Genomic DNA, 17,813 nt, shown 5'->3' with positions numbered 1-17,813 from the left:
CAGAAAAAAAGGAGCTAGATGCAATTTGATGAGCACTGTGGGTGTTTACATTGAACCAATAGAATTATTTTTTTTTTTAAGTATTTCCTAGAGGAAAAAGTCTCTCTTAAGCACCATGTGAGCGAAAGGACCTGCATTAGTAAGAGCAGCTGCAGCAATTTGAACAGCTCCTGGGGGAGCAGTGGAAAAATCACCCCAGAAAGCAAATCCTACTGCCAGCTTTGGGGGGAAATGAGTAACTTGGTCCTTGGCCTCTCCTCCAGCAGGTTCATATCAGTGCTGTGATCCTCTGCTGGGTTAATGGGGTGGAAAGGCTGGGTAATTGCTGTCCCACATGGTCCTGTCCATCCTCACCCTGTTTTTGCTGGGGTGGTGGATCCACAAACTGGATGCTGGCAATATTTCATGCTTACAGGGCTGTGCTTTCCTCAACAGCTCCCCTCTCTCTATCAAATCATCATACTTCTCTCCAAAAGGCCTTTGCTCTCCAAAAGCAGCAAAATTGAGGTGGCTCAACTCCAGTGAGAACCCAGCTAATGAAGCTAGAGGACTTGTGTTTGCCTCTTGTGCTGTAGCAGATGAGGATGACCAGGCTGGCAGATGGACTCTGTGTGATACTGAAGGACTTGTTGGCCATGCTCAGATGCTCTGAATGTCAGGGCTGCAAAGACCTGCCAACGTCAGCTAAATAGTAATTATTGTCTGTTCTGTAGGAGCTTAAATTAAGTGTCCTTTCCCCAAAGGGTGTTGCCCTGTAAACCAGTTCTCTGGGGCTTGAGCATTTCTATCAAAAAAGCTCAGTGAAACCAAGACTGGAAATCCAAGTGCATGGGAGGTATGAAGCGAAAGCAAGGTGGAGAGTTCATGTGTGTTGCCAGGTACCAAAAAACCCATACTGGGATTTAGTACACAATGTGTTTGAAACAGCTAAGCTTTAAGGAGAGGCTGATAAGTCTGGGGAGTGTCCTCCTGGCCCTTAGCCACAAGCAAGTGAGATACAGGTTGGAGAAGTTGAGCTACTTGCCGTTGACATCAGTGGCACGAAGCAGTGATCTGGTCTAATGCCCCATCTGACAGGGATTTTCCACTGCTCAGGATCCCGTGGAGCAGGATCCCTCTTCCAGCCCAACCGTTTGCGGTTATTTGGTGACTCCAAGCAATATTGGCACACTCAGATGAATTCTACCTGCCTTGGACCTTACAGGGATGTTTTCAACTCAGGTTTTCCAATGAAGTGCTTTTTCTGCAGGCACATGAAAGCCTGTGCTTTGATGCCTAAGGCACTAGGTAGCCTAAGGTCAAGCTATTCACATTTTTGCCAGTATTTGTCTAGTGAAATGTGAAGCCAAAAGTTTAGCATTTTCCCTTTGCAATTATATCCTTTTTTTTATTAATTCTAAAGCAAAAAAAAAAATATTGCAAAAAGGGAAGATCTGGTTTCAGGCAAAACCAGAAGTGGTACCTTTTCCTGTAACTTCTCAGGTTTCTAATGTGCTTTTCGTAAAAGCCTGTTGTTCGTATTGGTTGGGAGGAGACCTCAAGGCGAATTTACCAGGAACAAAGCTGAACCGCTCACACTGATGCTGGGGCGGGCTTAGGGCTGCTCTAGAAACATAATGATGCTTAAACTCTTCTGGTGGCCGGAGAGTTTGTCTCCCTGCCTGCAGGCTGGGGATGTCCTGTGCTGTAGAATGGCACAAGAACAGCTCCGATACTGTGGCTGTTCGGTAAGATAAACCTCTGGTGGTAGGAGATAGAAGTTTCTCTTGTCTGTCTTTGGCATCTGCTGTCCATGCCCAGCCTCTTCCCAGAAGTGCTGGGTCTCTGGAGGGCTCGAGTCTCCAACCTCCTGGTCAAAGGAAAGCCAACTTTGGGTTGCTCAGGGCCTTTTCTGGCCAAATTTCAATATCTCCAGGGAGGGAGATTCCTCCACCATATCTCAGAGTCCCTGTTTTGGCAATTATTCACTGCCCCAGCAAACTTTTTCTCCTCTTATTTGGTTGGAATTTCCCTTGTGTCATCTTGTAACCAGTTGTTTGTCCTTTCTCTATGCATGTCTGAGGAGAGTCTGGATCTGACCTCTCTATAGCCACCCCCATTAAATAGCTGAAGGCAGCAACTTGATCCCCCTTAACCTGCTCTCGTCCAGCCTGCTGTGTTGCATGGGGTCATTCATCCCCACAGCTAGGACTTTGCTGAACTTCACGAGCTTCTCTGAACTTCACCTTCCACCAAACACCAACCTGCTCAGCCTCAGAGGGATGTGGTAGGAGCTTGTGGCTGAAGAATGTAGGACCATCTCAATCTATAGCTTGGGGGTGTGTATGAGCAATACCTGTTCCTCCATAGGAAGTTGTTTGAGCAGCTGGAGGCTCCAATGGGGCTCCGGCCCTGCCTGTTGCTTCTGCATGAGCATCCTGGAAAGATGGGAACGTAAAGCCTGCACGTTGGCATCTTTAGCAGACACTAAAGCCCTTGGACTGAGTTGCGCTCATCAGAAACCTTCCCACGTCATGCTTTCTCCTGAGGATGAGTCAAGCTCTTGATGCGTGGCCAAGAGATTATTGATCCCCGTTGATGGATAAAAAGCGCAACAGCCTCCTGTTTCCTAGAGCCGCTTTCCATCACGGTGGGGGCTGGCAGTGGGGTTGGCAGTGTTGGTCTGCTGCCCATTAGGGCTATGTGGAGTGGAGAAGGGGTCCTGGCGGGGGATCTGAAGAAGGGCAGTCATCAAAGCTGCTTAGCTGCTCTTTCATCTGCTTAATGACAGGGCCTTTGCTCGCCTGTAGGTGGTTTGGAGAGATGGGCTTTTGGCTGATTCATCTTAATTGGTGCAGAGAGGGAAGTGGGTGTGATGAAAACTCCTCAGTGAGGAGCATTTGCTGTTGAACTGCTGCTTATATTCTGCATCTGCTCCCTGGTGAGTGATCAGATTAAGGGGAAAACAAAACAGCTGTAGTCTGGCAGGCATGTGAGAGGTGGGAAACCCCTGTGGGGATGTGAGGAAGAGAAATGTAAAGGGTTTCCAGAGGTTTTTTCCTCTCCTCCATTCTTCCCTTGAGGTCTGATGTTGCAAAAATGGGGGGGGGGAAGAAAAAAGGAAAAATAGAACAGAAACTTTAAAGGGGAATGCTTTTGTCAGTATGAGAGGAAAGGGGTAGAACAACATTTGAGACCGTCACTGCTGTGTGTCAGACCGTCTGTCCCTGAACACCACGAATGGAGGCATTTCCTTTTCCAACATGGTTTAGCAGGAGAGAAGATCATGTCGGTGGTTTGGTATAAATAAAACATGTGCTTAAGGAGCTTCCTGGGTTTACACAGTTGTACTCTGTGTCCATTAACAGTCAGCCAAGTTTGGACTGCTGTAAAATAAGCTCAAATTGGACAGACACTGGCCCTTGCCACATGTTTGTGAATGGGACACTGCTGATGCCAAAGAGAGTGTGAAGGAAAGCAAAAGATTAACCTACGAGAAATTGGATCCCTGTGGTAAAATGAAGGATGGCCTAATGAGAGGCAGAGGAAGGGCTTCCAAGGCAAGGATAAAACTCCAGGATAGCAGGCTTGTGCCCTGTGAAGGAGAACCCCTGGCACTTGCTCCATGCAGCTGTAAAAGGGGGATGGCTGTCCATTGTGGGTGTCCCACAGGGAATGAGTAGATGACACATAAACTGGGTCTTTCTATCTTTTTAGCCATAGTAGTGAGATTTTTGTCCAGCTGAGCACATGTGTTATTTGAAAGAAAATAAAGAATGAGGAAGAGCCCAGCGCAGCCAAGCTTGTCCTAAACTCTGAGAATAGCTTCTCTAGGCCTCAATCCGGAGCCACTGCAAGATGAGGCATGAGGAATTCCAATAAATTACTTAATATTTTTAATCCAAGTCTAGATTAAGATGCAATTATGAGTGATTGTCTTTGAATAACTGCTCTCACAGCTGCAGGAGGGCTCATAACTTCCTTCTGCTGCCATGAGCCTGAGAAGAGCGTGATGTGAGGTCTCTTGCAAACTGAGGTAGCTTCCAGTGGTTGCCCGGGGTTGCTCCCTATTGCAGGAGGGATGGTGAGGCAGATCAATGATGCCTTTCAGAAAAAATGCTGTGTTTCTAGCTTGGTGGATTGCATCCAGACCACCCTTTCTCTTGTAAACAGGGCAGATTATTTATCTACCAAGGTGGGTCAGATGAGGAAGTCTCTAATCCTTTCCCACCAGGTCACCTATACATGAATGAGCTCTTTGGTTGTCTGTTTTTTTTTTTTTTTTTTAAAGCTGTTCTGTGTAATCTCTTCCATTTATTTCTTAAGCCATAGCAGGACTCTTCAAACTCCTGAAGACTTTGCCAAAGTGGAAGAGAATGAGGTGGCAATTAATGCAACCAGCTTTAATTAGGGCTCACATTTCATTCTTGGTAGTCCCTCAGGCAGAAAGAGTTCCTGACTTCCCATAGTTCATTCCCGGTGCTGCAAACCCCAATTCTGTTGAAAACAGGACCTGTGAGGGGGTGTTAAATTTCCACCACCCCCTCTCCCGTGCATCCTCAGACTCAGCACTGTCCCCATTTCTGCATGCAGAAGGCTTCCCCACAAAACCAGGCACAGGATGACTTTCAGTGCCTGCAGCCAACAGAATTTGCTTTTGCCTATCCAGGGGTTGTGGGATTTGAAGGCAGTGAGGGGAGATGACCCAGCAGGTCTGGCTTCTCTTCCTAGCCCAGGTACATGGCCCAATCCCATTTTTTTGTATTAGGCTTCTCTTCCTTCTTCCATAGGACTCTGTATTGGGTCCTCATGCTTCATCCAGCTCTCTGCTTCATCTCCATGTCTTTCATAGGGGGGTCACCAACCACAGCTGTAAACTGACATGGTGATGGGCGCCATGTGAACATGCAATGGGGCCTTGGCAATGCTTGTGATGAGCTGAGCATCTTTGCAACTTGGCGTGTGGTCTGTGCTGTAACAGCCTGTGGTTCAGTCACGACTCCTTCTATGATGTCCTCCGTTACTGCTCTTGGTTAAGATTGATTTAGTTTCGTCTACCCTACAGCCAGTTGGGTAGGCTTTGCAGTGTGGCCCCTTTAGCAAGCAGCATATCTGGACTGTGACTGCACAGCCCCTGACTCCCTTGCTGAGCAAATAGCTTTTTTAGCTTTTTTTTTTTTCTCCCCCCTCCCCTGTGTCTCTTTTTTTTTTTTTTTTTTTCTGTCCTCTTCATTTTTTTTCTTTTTTATTTTTTCTCTTCCTCTTTTATATTATCACCTGTGCTGGATTGTCCTCACAGTGCCTTTCTGTGTGCTGGAAAAGGGAAAAAAAAAAAAACAAACCCAAAAAAACCAAAACCAAACAAAAAAAACCACCCAAACCAAAACAAAAAAAACAGGACTTATGATTCTATACATAAAAAAACATAGCTCAGACCAGTTTTCCCCTTTAAGAGTCTAAGACAAGGTGGGTTTTTATCCCTTAGCACTTTAATTTGGTATTGCCATTGCTATTACAGTCTGTAAGCTTTACACTGAGTTTGTGAGACCTCAGGATTGAGGCTTGTTAGGTTTGCTCTGACTGAGCTTGTCTTGACTGGCCTGAGGCTTTTATTTAACTTGGCTGAGTGGTAAGAGCAATTTTTCTAATTGACCAAGTGGCTATGGCTAATTTGTTTTGCTTTTGTGTCTCTTTATATAATGCAGTTGCAGGTTTATACGCATAGCAGTAGCAAGTCGTTATTCTGTGTAGAATGAGGTATTTATGACTGACTCAAGGACATGGTGCAGAGAAATGCAGCCTTGGTACAACAGCAAAGGTCTTGAGAAGTGGAGATATGGGATGTGGTGCAGTGGAATGCAGGTATTGGCCCTATCCAACCTGTCCTGGAAAATGTTTCTAGGGACAGGGCACTGACCACCTCTCTGGGCAACCTGGGTTGGTGTCTCACAAACCTCAGGGTAAAGAATTTCTTCCTAATATCTAGTTTAAATCTCCCCTCTTCCGGTTTAAAGCCTTTCCCTCTTGTCCTATCACTTCACTGCCTGATCAAGAGTCCCTCGCCATCTTTCCTGTAGCCCCTTTAGGTACTGGAAGGGGCTCTAAGGTCTTCCCAGAGCCTTCTCTTCTCCAGGCTGAACAACCCCAACTGTCTCAGCCTGTCCTCATAGGAGAGGGGCTCCAGCCCTCTGATCATTTTTGTGGCCCTCCTCTGGACCTGCTCCAAGAGGTCCATGTCCTTCTTATGTTGTGGGCCCCAGAGCTGGGGACAGCACTGCATGTGGGGTCTCACAAGACCGGAGCAGAGGGGCAGAATCCCCCTCCTCGTCCTGCTGGCCACACTTCTGGTGCTGCAGCCTAGGATAGGGTTGGTTTTCTGGACTGCAAGCGCATGTCCAGCTTTTCATCAACTAGTACCCACACATCCTTCTTGGCAGAGCTGCTCTCCATCCTTTCAGCCCCAGACCGTGCTGATACTTGATGTTGCCCCAAGCCAGGTGCAGGACCCTGCACTTGGCCTTGTTGAACGTCATGAGGTTCATATGGGCCCACTCCTCAAGCTTGTCCAGGTCCCTCTGAATGGCATCCCGTCCCTCACACGTGTCAACTGCTCCACTGGATGGAGGGAGCTGGTGTTTTCTGGGGAGAACCCACAACCATAACTTCTAAGTTCAGTGGTCTTTAAGAAATCAGTAGATAGGGACAGATAAAGAGCTGGTCAGCATGGTCAGCTTTGCCTCTCCTTTTTGCTGTCACAGCAGGGCCCTGCTGCCAAAGGACTCGTGCTGTAGACACCCTGCACCCTTGGGCTGCCCACAGAGCAAACCAAAATCTGTCACCTTCCCCTATTCTCGTGATGCACAACCAGAAAGAGTCCTTTGGGTTTTCCCTGGAAATCTAATCACATCTTGAGATCTGCAGCTAATGCTATACTTGTTGGATGGGGGTGTAATTAAGCTTTGAGCTGAAATTGAGTGTGACCTTCACTGCTCTTCTGACCCTGTGACCATTTGATAAATGCTGTAACAGGGTAGTTGAATATCAATGTCTGCAGAAAACCTCTGCTGCCCACTCACCTGGAAGGAGGGTTTTTCTAAAGGGAAGTGTGTGTTTAGCAGTTTCGTGTGTGGGATGGTAGAACTGGCTCAGCCAAATCTTCTATTTCTTACTCTACGTCCTGTGGCCTGTATGTGGATGGGAACAGGTCCAGCTGGGAAGGAATTTCTTGCTTTGACCTCAGGCAAATCACTTATGTTCCCCTCCTGTAGCCAACTCACTGATGTGCTACACCTGCACCAACTAGACCAGCAATGATCAGTGCGTGATGACTTCCCCAGGTGCCAAAAATGAGACAGACTGTGTGACTGTAGTTGAGAAGATAAGTGCTGGTGCATCCCACGGCCGTGAACTGCCTGGGCTGTGATCTCCTAACCCTGCTGCCCAATGCTCCTGCATGTCCCTGCCCCAGTCCTACTCTCAGTGGGTCTGTGCCCTTCCCCCTTCTGCGGGGCTTTGGGAGAACATAAATAGAGCTGGGTTACAGCCCAAAAAAATAAAAAAAGACATTTCCAAGATGTTTCTTATTTATTCTCTTTTTTTATTGAGTGCTGACTCACAGCAGGGCTGGGGTTTTGCAAGCAGCATGATGAGGTTTTCATGGAGGTATGCAGAGAGCTAAACAAATGGAGGTGAGTAAGAGGAGGACGCAATCCCGATCAGCACAGCCCCAGATCAGAGTGTATCTCTTACTGTTTCAGCCAGGCAGAAATTTCTGAAGACTTGTAGAAAAAGGTCTGGAAAAATAGTGAATTTGTGTCACCGATGGTATTGTTCTAGTATGCTCTCGAGACTCTGGTCTTGACAAGGTCTGGAACAGTATGGGGAAGGCATATTAGCAAATGAAATGTTCTCTGTCGGTTCCCTGCCCTGGGGTCAACTGGTGCCCATCTGTATAGCCAAGTTGTCTCCCTCCAAAATAAGGTGGTTGAATCCAAAATACCAACTGGAAAGTAGATCTGGAATTGTCAGGGATGATCCTAGTTGGTCAGGCCGAAATCATCCCAAGGAGCGTGCTAACAATTAAACGGTGTGGACAACTGTGGGACAGCCCTTGAAACTGTGCATGGGGTCTCCACGTATTATTGGTATAGACAACTGCCTCCGTGACAGCTCTTCTGCAGCATGGTTCTAGCCCCAGGGCAGCTGGAAGGGTGGTGACCTCCTCTGGAGCTTGTGACACTGGGACATTACTGCTGGATATGCCTATTAATGCCCCCAAGTACAGGTACGATCCTGTATGTAACTTCATCCAGGCTTAGGTGGGATCTGGGCAATACAGGTGTCCCAGACACACCATAAAATTAGGTAATACTGGTAAACAGAGACTTGAGGTGCCCCTAGGGCACTGTTTCCCTGCCCTGCTTGAAAGAAAGGAAGCCCAAGGGCAGGTTCTTGGAAGGATTTCAACATCTTGGTGTAACCTGGCCCCAGGCTGCCCACACTATGCTCTTGAACTCGACTATCTATGCCCCACAGCGGGACTCCCACTGGCCACTGTCACAGCACCCAGGAATGGGGAGTGCATGGGAGGTGGAGTAGGAGCAGGCACAGTGTCAGAGTCCTTCAGTGAATGGCATGAAAAGGGTTGAAGCCCATGTTAGTTTTGCAGTAAACCTATGGGTGGAATTAGCTCCGAGCTCCCCTTCACTTCCCTACAAGTTAAGCACTGAAACATCTGTGAAGGTCTGAGGTGGGGGCAGGTCTGTGTCAGGGGAATGGTGGTGACAACCCACCTTGCTGTCCTGATTTTGGGGAGGTCATGACCAAGAAGGATACAAATAATGAGCCTTTGCAGGAACGAGTACAAGTAAATCCCTTGGTAGGAGGAGAAAGATGGAGGCAAAGAGCCAGAAAGGAAAATCACTATTTGGCCGCTGTCATTGGATTTGAGGATGGGAAGAGCTGGAGCTTGCCCGCACCCAGGAGGTGCTGAACACACACTGCTGCCTCTTGTCCTCCTAGGGTGTGGTTCACACCGTTGTCTTCCTTGCCAAAAACAAGTGGTACCATGCTGACCTGGTCTCTTCCTCCCTCACAACCCCACCCAAAACAAAGGATGGGGAACAAGACAGGATTAGATTCTGCAATTGCTTCAATGGGTTTTATTTACAATTGGAAAATCCCTGGTGGTGCAATTATTCCTGGTGCTGAGAACCTCTTCAGCCCTACAACTCCTGGCAGCCCCTGATGTACTAGCAACTGTGTGGGAAATGGAGATACATACATATTGGGATGATGCTGGGACAGATGGAAATATTTGGGAACCTTCTGAGATGCCACCTAAGAAATGATGAGGGAGACATCATGCTCTGACCACAGGGAAGCTGAACAGTTAAGAACTTAGCGGAAATAAAAGGAAAAGATCTGATGAGACCAAGCCATGGTGTTTCTCTCCCTCCTTGTTCCTGTGGTTCCATATGCGGACATGTGTCCCAAGGCCTTTTGTGGGAAGAACCCAGTATGAAGTTCCCAGAAGATGAGCAGATCCCTGGCTGACTTCTGTTCATTGACTCCTACATCCAGGAAGACTCAACGGCCAGGACATTTCAAAGGGCAGCCAAATAAAGCTGTGTTTACTAGCCAGCTCTGACACAGTTGTGTAGTGCAGTGTGGCACAGCCAAGACAAAAATCGGGGACCAAGCTCTCATCCTGGAGGATGTGATTCACATGCCTGCAAGAGCCTGATTTCCAAGGCTGAACCTAAGCTAGGGAAATAAACAGTTACTAGGAACATCACTGTCTGGAATGCCATCATCTGCAATCTTTAATTAAACATTTTAATTGTTAGCACGTTCCCTGCCAAGGTTTTAACGCGGACCAACCAACGTTGCCCCGTGCAATGTCCGGAAAAAAACAGAGGAGTGAGAACAAAGGAATGACTATTCACAAGAGGCCCTGTTGATGTCCACCTCTTGGCCTCCATGCTGGAGATGGTACTGGACACATTTAATTTACTGCTATATCTGTAGTTTCATTTCTGCTCTGTGATGCTGGATACTGGGACACATTTTTTGCAGCTCTCTGCCCTGACCCAGCCAAGCACTGCCTTTCATGCTGCATTCATGCTGCTTCCATGAGTTGGCCACCACCAACCCCAGTCTCCCATGTGCCTCTGAGGAAATGCCAGCCACGGCAGTCCCACACCTCACACATATGCATCAGACATACCTGAGGCCAGGATGGTAACATCCCAACTATCTGGCTCAATGGGCCACTGGCAACACTCGAAATACCAAGCGGCCTATTGTGTACCCTTGTCCATCATCACACTTGTCTGTCAAACCACTCCTGCCAGCGGACAAGTGGTGGACCACTTCCTGTGGCCTTGTAGATCATCTTCCTCCTGTCAGTGAGTGTTTCAGTCCCTGGACTGGGTGACTCTCAGTTTTGGGCCCGTCACTACAGGAAAGACATTGAGGTGCTGGAGTGTGTCCAGAGAAGGGCAACAAAGCTGGTGAGGGGTCTGGAGAACAAGTCTTATGCAGAGCGGCTGAGGGAGCTGGGGTTGTTCATCCTGGAGAAAAGGAGGCTGAAAGGAGACCTTATCGCTCTCTACAACAACCTGAAAGGAGGGTGTAGAGAGGTGGGGGTCGGTCTCTTCTCCCAAGTAACAGGCAACAGGGACAAGAGGAAATGGACTCAAGTTGCGCCAGGGGAGGTTTATACAGGATATTAGGAAAAAATTCTTCACAGAAAGTGTTATAAAGCATTGGAAGAAGCTGCCCAGGGAAGTGGTGGAGTCACCATCCCTGGAGGTATTTAAAAGATAGGTAGATGTGGTGCTGAGGGACATGGGTTAGTAGTGATTTTGTCAGCATTAGGTTAACAGTTGGACTCGATGATCTTAAAGATCCCTTCCAACCTAGACAATTCTATGAGTCTATGATTCTCTGACTCTGTGTCAGAGAGGAGACATTCACATCATCAGTCCTTGGAATTAAGGGAATAAACTGAGTCAGAGACATTTCTTTGTTAAAAAAAAATCAAGAATGCACCTTGTTAATCATACTGATGAGTAAGAAAATTATTTTTCCCTTCTTCCTCAATAAAAACCCAGACAAATTTGGTTAAAGCGAACTGCTTTCTCAGTGCAGACCTTTGCCTGGGCGCTCCTGCTGCTGCAGGACGCTGAAACTTGACTTCCCAGGCTAATGTCCAGACTCTACAAAAGGTTATCCCTGCAAGAGGACACCATGCTGTGAATCATCCTGGGGAATCCTTATTCCCTGGGACAGGTCTCGCTCTTCAGTTGTTGCCTCGTGACATCTGGAAGGACTGACACACCTTCTCCAGCATCCACGGTGGCATGCAGTCCCTGAGTCTGGCAGAACTTCATCTGTTGTGAAAGCGATGTGGCTTATCCTCTCCACGCCCAGAAGGTGTATGTCCATTGGAGAGGAATGGTTAGTGCTCATGGGGTTATCAGGGCTGACTTCACCATCCTGTTGATCCTGCTTTGTCAGCTGTATTGGCAGACCCAGTGGTTTAACGCTGGTGTCAGAAACCTCAAAAATATCTGCAAATCAACCAAAAAAGCCCACACCAATAATTCCCCCTCCCCCCCCTTTTTTTTTTCTTAAAAAGGAAGATGCTATGGGTTTTGGTGTCCCTTTGAACTTCCTCTGGCCATGCCTTCACTGTGATGAGCAATGATTAGTCCCATCAGATGCTCTGAATGTCTCTGATGAGCATAACCCCTGCTTTAGGGATGCTTACTCATCTGACTGATCTCCTGCCCAGACACTAATGCTGGCCCCCAATCATTTTAGCCCTCCCCTTGTCTGCCTAAGCTCTTTCTTCCACGGGTTTTCTGAGCGTCCGCCTCTTCTCCTTCTGCATCTCCATCTTCTAAACCCCAGGCTGTGTAGCTACAGCTGGATCCCTGTTCTCTTCCCTGCAGACCAAGTCTTGCAGGGTAGAGAAGGAAGGGGCGAGCAGACAGACGATTGCCCAAGTGGCTTTATTCAAAGGAGCTGCTCCTGCTTTGTCCTCTCTGGTATTTGGTGGCCAGGCACATGGTGACTCATGGAGACGTCTGCTGATATTCAGCACAAAACTTCCTGATAACTCTTTACTTGGAAGCAGAAGTGGGACGGGCAGTCAAATGGCAGCCCCAGCAGGGCTGAAATTATCAGCTCCACCCAAATTGTAAGCATGCAGAGAAATCATAAAGGTTGAGAACATTATACCTGACTGGTGTCTAGCAAGACTTTCAATTGAAGGCTCCATGTAGAAGGGGAACAAAGATATTTTTATCCTTTACTCAGATAAGGAGAGCTGTTGCAAAGCTGGAAACCAACCTCCAGTGTCCCAGCCTCTACATTTGAACCCCAAAGCCATTCCTCTCTTGCAGCAGCTGCTCTCAAAACCAGGATGCAGAATATTTAGGACTTTGTAGTTAACCAGAAGCTTTTATAGGCAAGAAGGAATTTATAAGACATTTCCTGTTTATATTGCCAATCATGAATATACAACTAGGTCTGCCCTGACTGTAGATATTGGGAGTTCTCCAGGTCTAACCCTGGAAACGCACTTGGCAATAATCCACCCAGATGAAGCCATTAACTTATGCCTCTTATTGCCATTCACTTTGGGTAGCTGCCTTCACTGAACTATCTGCCCACAGATAAGATGATCAGATTGGAACTAAACAGTACAAAACCCCCACTCAGACATCAGTAGCACTGCCAGCCCTGACCATAGATAAATTAAAGTATTAAAAGCAATAAATGGAATGAATTGCCTCAGTGCTTTCACTCCTCTCCGGACCCATCGGACCAGCCTGAAGGCGATGCCGAGGTGAGAAAACAACCCACATGCATTCCTAGCCTGTCCAATAATGCATGATCCCTGCCCACTCTTTCAAAATTGTTGTCTTCATCATCACTCGGTCCAAACACAGGGAAGATATATATCCTGTCCCCAGGTGAGGGTGCTTTTCCTGGGCTGCGGAGACGACTGAGAGAAGATGAAGGCCTCCCTCCTTGCCGTGCTGGTTTTGATCCTATGTGCAGACCAAGGTGAGATATCATGGTTTGCTACTAAACAAAGAATTGTTGCATGTTTTAAAGTCAGGGGGGCCTCGTAGCCAGGGAAAGAAATCATGGGAGAGGGTGTTTTAGCTCTTGCAGTGGTGCAGCTAAAGGACATGGTGAATTTCTTATCCATAGTCTCAGGCTGGATGTGTGAAATGTTTATTTTCTGCAGCGAAATTTCCCTATAGACTCATGCACTGCTGGATTTTTATGAAAGCAAGACAGAAAAAAGGAAGCACTTGCCACTGCTCTGCCTTTGTTAAGAGACTTTCCAGTGAGTTTGTCTGTTGAGATGATGCAAGACTGTGGTTATTTCTAGATCTCCATGAAGAAGTGCTTCAACCTACGATAGCACAATACATCAGCAACTCTGTCCACCTGGCTCCCACTGCTGTCAGTGACACTGTTTCTAGCAGCAGCAGCGGGACAGTGCTCAAGACCAGGCTGGATGGGGCTTTGAGCAACCTGGTCTAGTGGGAGGTGTCCGTGATCATGGCAGGGGGGTTGGAATGAGATAGTCTTTAAGGTCCCTTCCAACCCAAACCATTCTATGACAGGGACAGACCTACAACATCTGGCCTTGTGCAGCTGCCTGCTGAACACCCCTCGTTTCTGCCCATCTCAGAGACCAAATAAGCCTGCTGATTTCCAAGATTTTGGGACCAAGTTGAGGAATTAGGGAGACCAAGTTTGGTTGTGGACTAAATAGGTTAAGCAGCCTTATGCTGGGGTGTTGGGTGGAGATGTATATTTGCATATTATTTGCATTATAGATTATATATTTTGTTTCACAGAGAGACTGCAAATGAAATCAGAGCCCTCTTAAAGTATGTGATCTTATGGCCTCTATAGACAAGACAGTTAAGCAACCAGAAAGGACAAATGTTATACTCATTTTGTAAAGAGGAAGAGGTTTTGCCAGTGCTTGGAAATTTGCCACATTTTCTGGTGCAGAAAAATAATTTCTTGGAATAGTTATTTCTGTCTCATTGTGGCCTAAGAATACCTTTCTGCTATTTAGCTTTGTTCACTCACCAGAATAACGATTCTGACAAATTTCCAAGTGTTAACAAGGCCCGGGGGATAGAGAGATTGTCTTCAGTGCCAAAACCAAGACTGCCCTAATCTGTGTTAGATAACCTACGCAGTAAAAATGAAGTGTTAGCCTGCATGTGTCTTAGGGCTCAATTCACATAGCAAAGAGTTAAAAGACCTTCTCCTCCCCTTTATTTTTAACCCAGGTAATGGCTATATATTTGAGAGTATTGAAGTCCCACCCAAAGACACAGGCCTGGGAGATGGACTTCTTTAGGCTATGGAGGTCCCAATTAACCCTATTCAACTGTCAATGCTTACTGCCCAATTAGGCTCCAATCTACATTATAGTGTCTCCAGCAACTAGAATGGGTCACCCCAAGCCTTGGGACATCCCTGCAGACTCTTACAGAGGGACCTTGTCCTACCCAGCTCCCTGCATCCCATCAAACCCAGTAGCCTTGGTCCATCGTGCTATTATTTTGAGTGGAGGGCAGGAAGGGCAGACTTACACCATTGGTGCATGTACACACAGATGTGTGTGCCTGACTGCAAGTGTGTGGATGGCAGAGTGGGTTTGATCTGGGTCTTGCAGCCCCATCACTTTCAGCAGACCCACACCTTGTGCATTTGAGAGTCGATGGAAAGCTGGAGGTAATTTTTGCTGCTGGGACTAGCAGCATTCTGTCTCCATCTTCCATATCCATTTTGTCTCCATCTTCCATATCCTCTGTCTCCTCCTGCAGCAAATTCCCTATATTGCTACACCTGTGACTGGGAACAAAGCAACTGGAGCTGTCTAAAGGCCAAGAAGTGCTCGGACAAGGATGAGTACTGTGTGACCAATGTTGCCTCTGTAGGAATTGGTATGTGTAATGGCTGTGTATCCTCTGATGGGGACTCAGGAATGGGATATGGGGTTTTGCCTGAATTTTTTATGGTTGCCCTTTGTGGATGGATAAGCTGAGGAGTCACTGGGAAGCACGTGTGGGAGGCGGAGCCCTTACTAGCCCAGCCATACAGTGCTGAAGTTTGCACGGTTTGAAATCCTCCTCCCCATCACACATTGAGGTCTTCCCCTTTAGCCTTTGTTTTATGCCTGCGTGGAAAAGGCAGAGGACACAGAGAGAACAAGAAGGACAAAGATATCATCCTTCAGAGGAAGAATAAAGAAATTTGAGCCATGATTATACAAGCAGAGGAAAAGAAGCAGGTAGCCAGGGTAGATGAAAAGGTCTAGAGAGATACAGAGGGGAATAAAATTATTTCCTTCAAGCAGAGAAGCCTGCAAATGTGCTTTAAATCCAGGCATGAACATTGTCTCATGGATCCCATCATACACCTAAGAAAGCCTTGACATGAGGGTCCATGCTGGCAGGTGCCAGATGCCCAGCAAGGATATTGAATGCCTTGTGTAGCTGGTAACCAGCAATTATTGGGCTGTGGTGGGATTGGGGTGGGTCTCATTGGCTATGCTGGTCCTTGGGGCTGTGCAGGACAGCAGGACTCAGTAGCCCATCTCCCTCCTGTGCAAGATCAAAGAGCACTCTAATGCTGTTCTCTCTTCTTTGGGCAAGGCTTTTTGTCTTTGTGGAAGAGGATCACCAAGAAGTGCTCCGAGACCTGCCCACATCACAACTTCAGCCTGGGCCTGGCTTCCTACACCTCATATTGCTGCCAAACCTTCTTGTGCAACTTGAGTGCATGCCCAGGACCCAGACTAGCTCGGCAGTGAGATGGCACGGAGTCCCATGCCAGTGTCCTTCTTCACCTGCTCAGTGGTGGTGGGAGAAAGGGGCTCCTGAAGGCCTGAAGAGCATGGTCAGATTCCCCCAGGAGGGTATGAACATCAAACATGCTGCAGAATAGATAAAGTATTATGGTCATCACCTCCTGCTCTGTGTTACCTCCCAACCTGTTGCTTCTTATGTGCCTCTCATCTCTGAGCTCTGTCACCCTGGCAGCTTGATGGAGAAGTGGCCGTGTTATATTCTGCAGCCTGGGGGAGGGAGATGCTGCTTCTGCATGTCCTGCAAGTCTCTAGAGGGGTTTCTTCTGCAACCTTACCTTACCTCGGGTGCAGCTGGGAGCCATGCAGTGGCAACTTTCAGACTCAGGGAGCGGGGTGGGGAAAAATAACAACCCTCTGCACCAACTCAGAAGGGAAACTGTGCAAACTCTCAGGGTTGCTGCTGGGGAAGGGGAAAAGGCAGTCCTGTGTATGAAAGCCGGAGCCTGTGATGGGTGCTAACTGCAACTCTTCTTCCTTGCACCCCTCACCCACTCCTTCAAGCCTCTCACTCCCAGCTCCCAGCTGGGGACAATGACATCACCCTGTGTCCCACCAACAGTCAGATACACCAGACACATACCTCTTCCTGTTGGCTCTGCCTGCAGTGCCACCTTTCTATCAAAACAATGCTTATCTGTGCACATCTGCACACATCTTCTTATCTGCAGTCATTGTCCCCATCTCTACTTCCAGCAGCTGTCCTTGGTCATATAATCATAGAATTGCCTGGGTTGGAAGGGACCTTTCAGATCATCTGGTCCAACCATCAACGTAACTCTGGCAAAAAACCATCACTAATCTAAACTATATCTCTAAGCACTATGTCTACCCGTCTTTTAAATACCTCCAGGGATGGTGACTCAAGCACTTCCCTGGGCAGCCTCTTCCAATGCTTGATAACCCTTCCGGTGTAAAAATTTTTCCTAAGATCCAGTCTAAACTTCCCCTGGTGCAACTTGAGTCCATTTCCTCTTGTCTCATTGCCTGATACTTGGGAGAAGAGACTGACCCCCACCTCTCTACAACTTCCTTTCAGGTAGTTGTAGAGAGCAATAAGGTCTCCTTCATGTTGCCTCACTTGCTTGTGGCTGTTGTTTGAGCCAAGTGATCTTACCCTGGGCCAGCACTGCCCTGAACCCACCACTTGGCATTGTGTCTTCCAGCAAGCCGTTTGTTTACCCGACCCTCCGACATCCCCCAAAGCAACTGCAGGGTAATGAAAAGTATTTGCCGCATTTGGGTCGAGCTGCTGAGGAACAGTGGGGGGATTTATAAAAGAAGAATACAGATTTCAGAGAGGCCAAATATTTCATGTAGATGTTTCCAGAGGCTGCAGAGAAATGAGGGTAAAAGGAAGCTGAAAAAATGAACAATGATGAGAGCTCAGAGATTTTTCATTGCCAGCGGTGCTGCTGAATGCCTCTCCCTTCTCCCAAGCAGCACTTTTTGGAGCAGTTTTGCTCTGGAAAAAGCATGGAAATGCTTAAACTTGGGTCAGCCTGGGCTCCGAAATCTGCAAAACATTGCTTAGCCCAGGGATGACGCTCTGTGTTGTGCTTCAAATCCAGCCCTGGTAAACAAGAGGGACAAAAGGGACTTTGAGCCTTGCTGAGCGCGTCTGCCTTGGGCTTGTGCCCGTGGCTGCTCTGGATGAATGCCTTCTTCTGAAGTGCTGCATAACGGGAGTCTTCAGAGATGTGCGCTCTCTTTTATTAATCGACTTCTACTTTCCTTTACCCCCTCCTTCTCACAGTTACGCCATGCTGCGAGGGCAGATCTCCGTGCCGAAGGAGCCGTGCTGGGCGATGCACCTTCCTTTACCTCTTCATTAGACCATGATCTCTTTCATACCCTATTTAGGAATTTGCATTTTTTGCCCTGAAGCAATCTAAGCCCCCTCCTGACCCTCAGC

At 47.6% G+C, this 17,813-nt stretch overlaps 1 protein-coding gene across 1 annotated transcript; it reads left to right on the top strand.

The window, feature by feature from the left end:
• The first annotated feature begins 12,435 nt into the window (after positions 1 to 12,435).
• Positions 12,436 to 16,677, top strand: LOC134510835 (lymphocyte antigen 6E-like). The gene is made up of 3 exons (XM_063324061.1): positions 12,436 to 13,059; positions 14,856 to 14,975; positions 15,687 to 16,677. The coding sequence occupies exons 1-3, from the start codon at positions 13,008 to 13,010 to the stop codon at positions 15,842 to 15,844; spliced, it is 330 nt and encodes a 109-aa protein (XP_063180131.1). The 5' UTR covers positions 12,436 to 13,007; the 3' UTR covers positions 15,845 to 16,677.
• The last annotated feature ends 1,136 nt before the right edge of the window (positions 16,678 to 17,813 follow it).

Source organism: Chroicocephalus ridibundus, chromosome 2, assembly GCF_963924245.1.
Source record: "Chroicocephalus ridibundus chromosome 2, bChrRid1.1, whole genome shotgun sequence".
In the NCBI taxonomy this organism is placed as follows: domain Eukaryota; kingdom Metazoa; phylum Chordata; class Aves; order Charadriiformes; family Laridae; genus Chroicocephalus; species Chroicocephalus ridibundus.
This window is presented reverse-complemented; position numbering and strand designations above follow the sequence as displayed.

What these genes read in the sequence shown, in the direction of transcription:
- LOC134510835 (XM_063324061.1), top strand. Translation starts at nt 13,008, where the DNA reads ATGAAGGCCTCCCTCCTTGCCGTGCTGGTTTTGATCCTATGTGCAGAC. An exon ending in GATCCTATGTGCAGACCAAG is followed by an intron (nt 13,060 to 14,855) that starts GTGAGATATCAT and finishes CTCCTCCTGCAG; the next exon opens with CAAATTCCCTATATTGCTAC. An exon ending in TGTTGCCTCTGTAGGAATTG is followed by an intron (nt 14,976 to 15,686) that starts GTATGTGTAATG and finishes TCTTTGGGCAAG; the next exon opens with GCTTTTTGTCTTTGTGGAAG.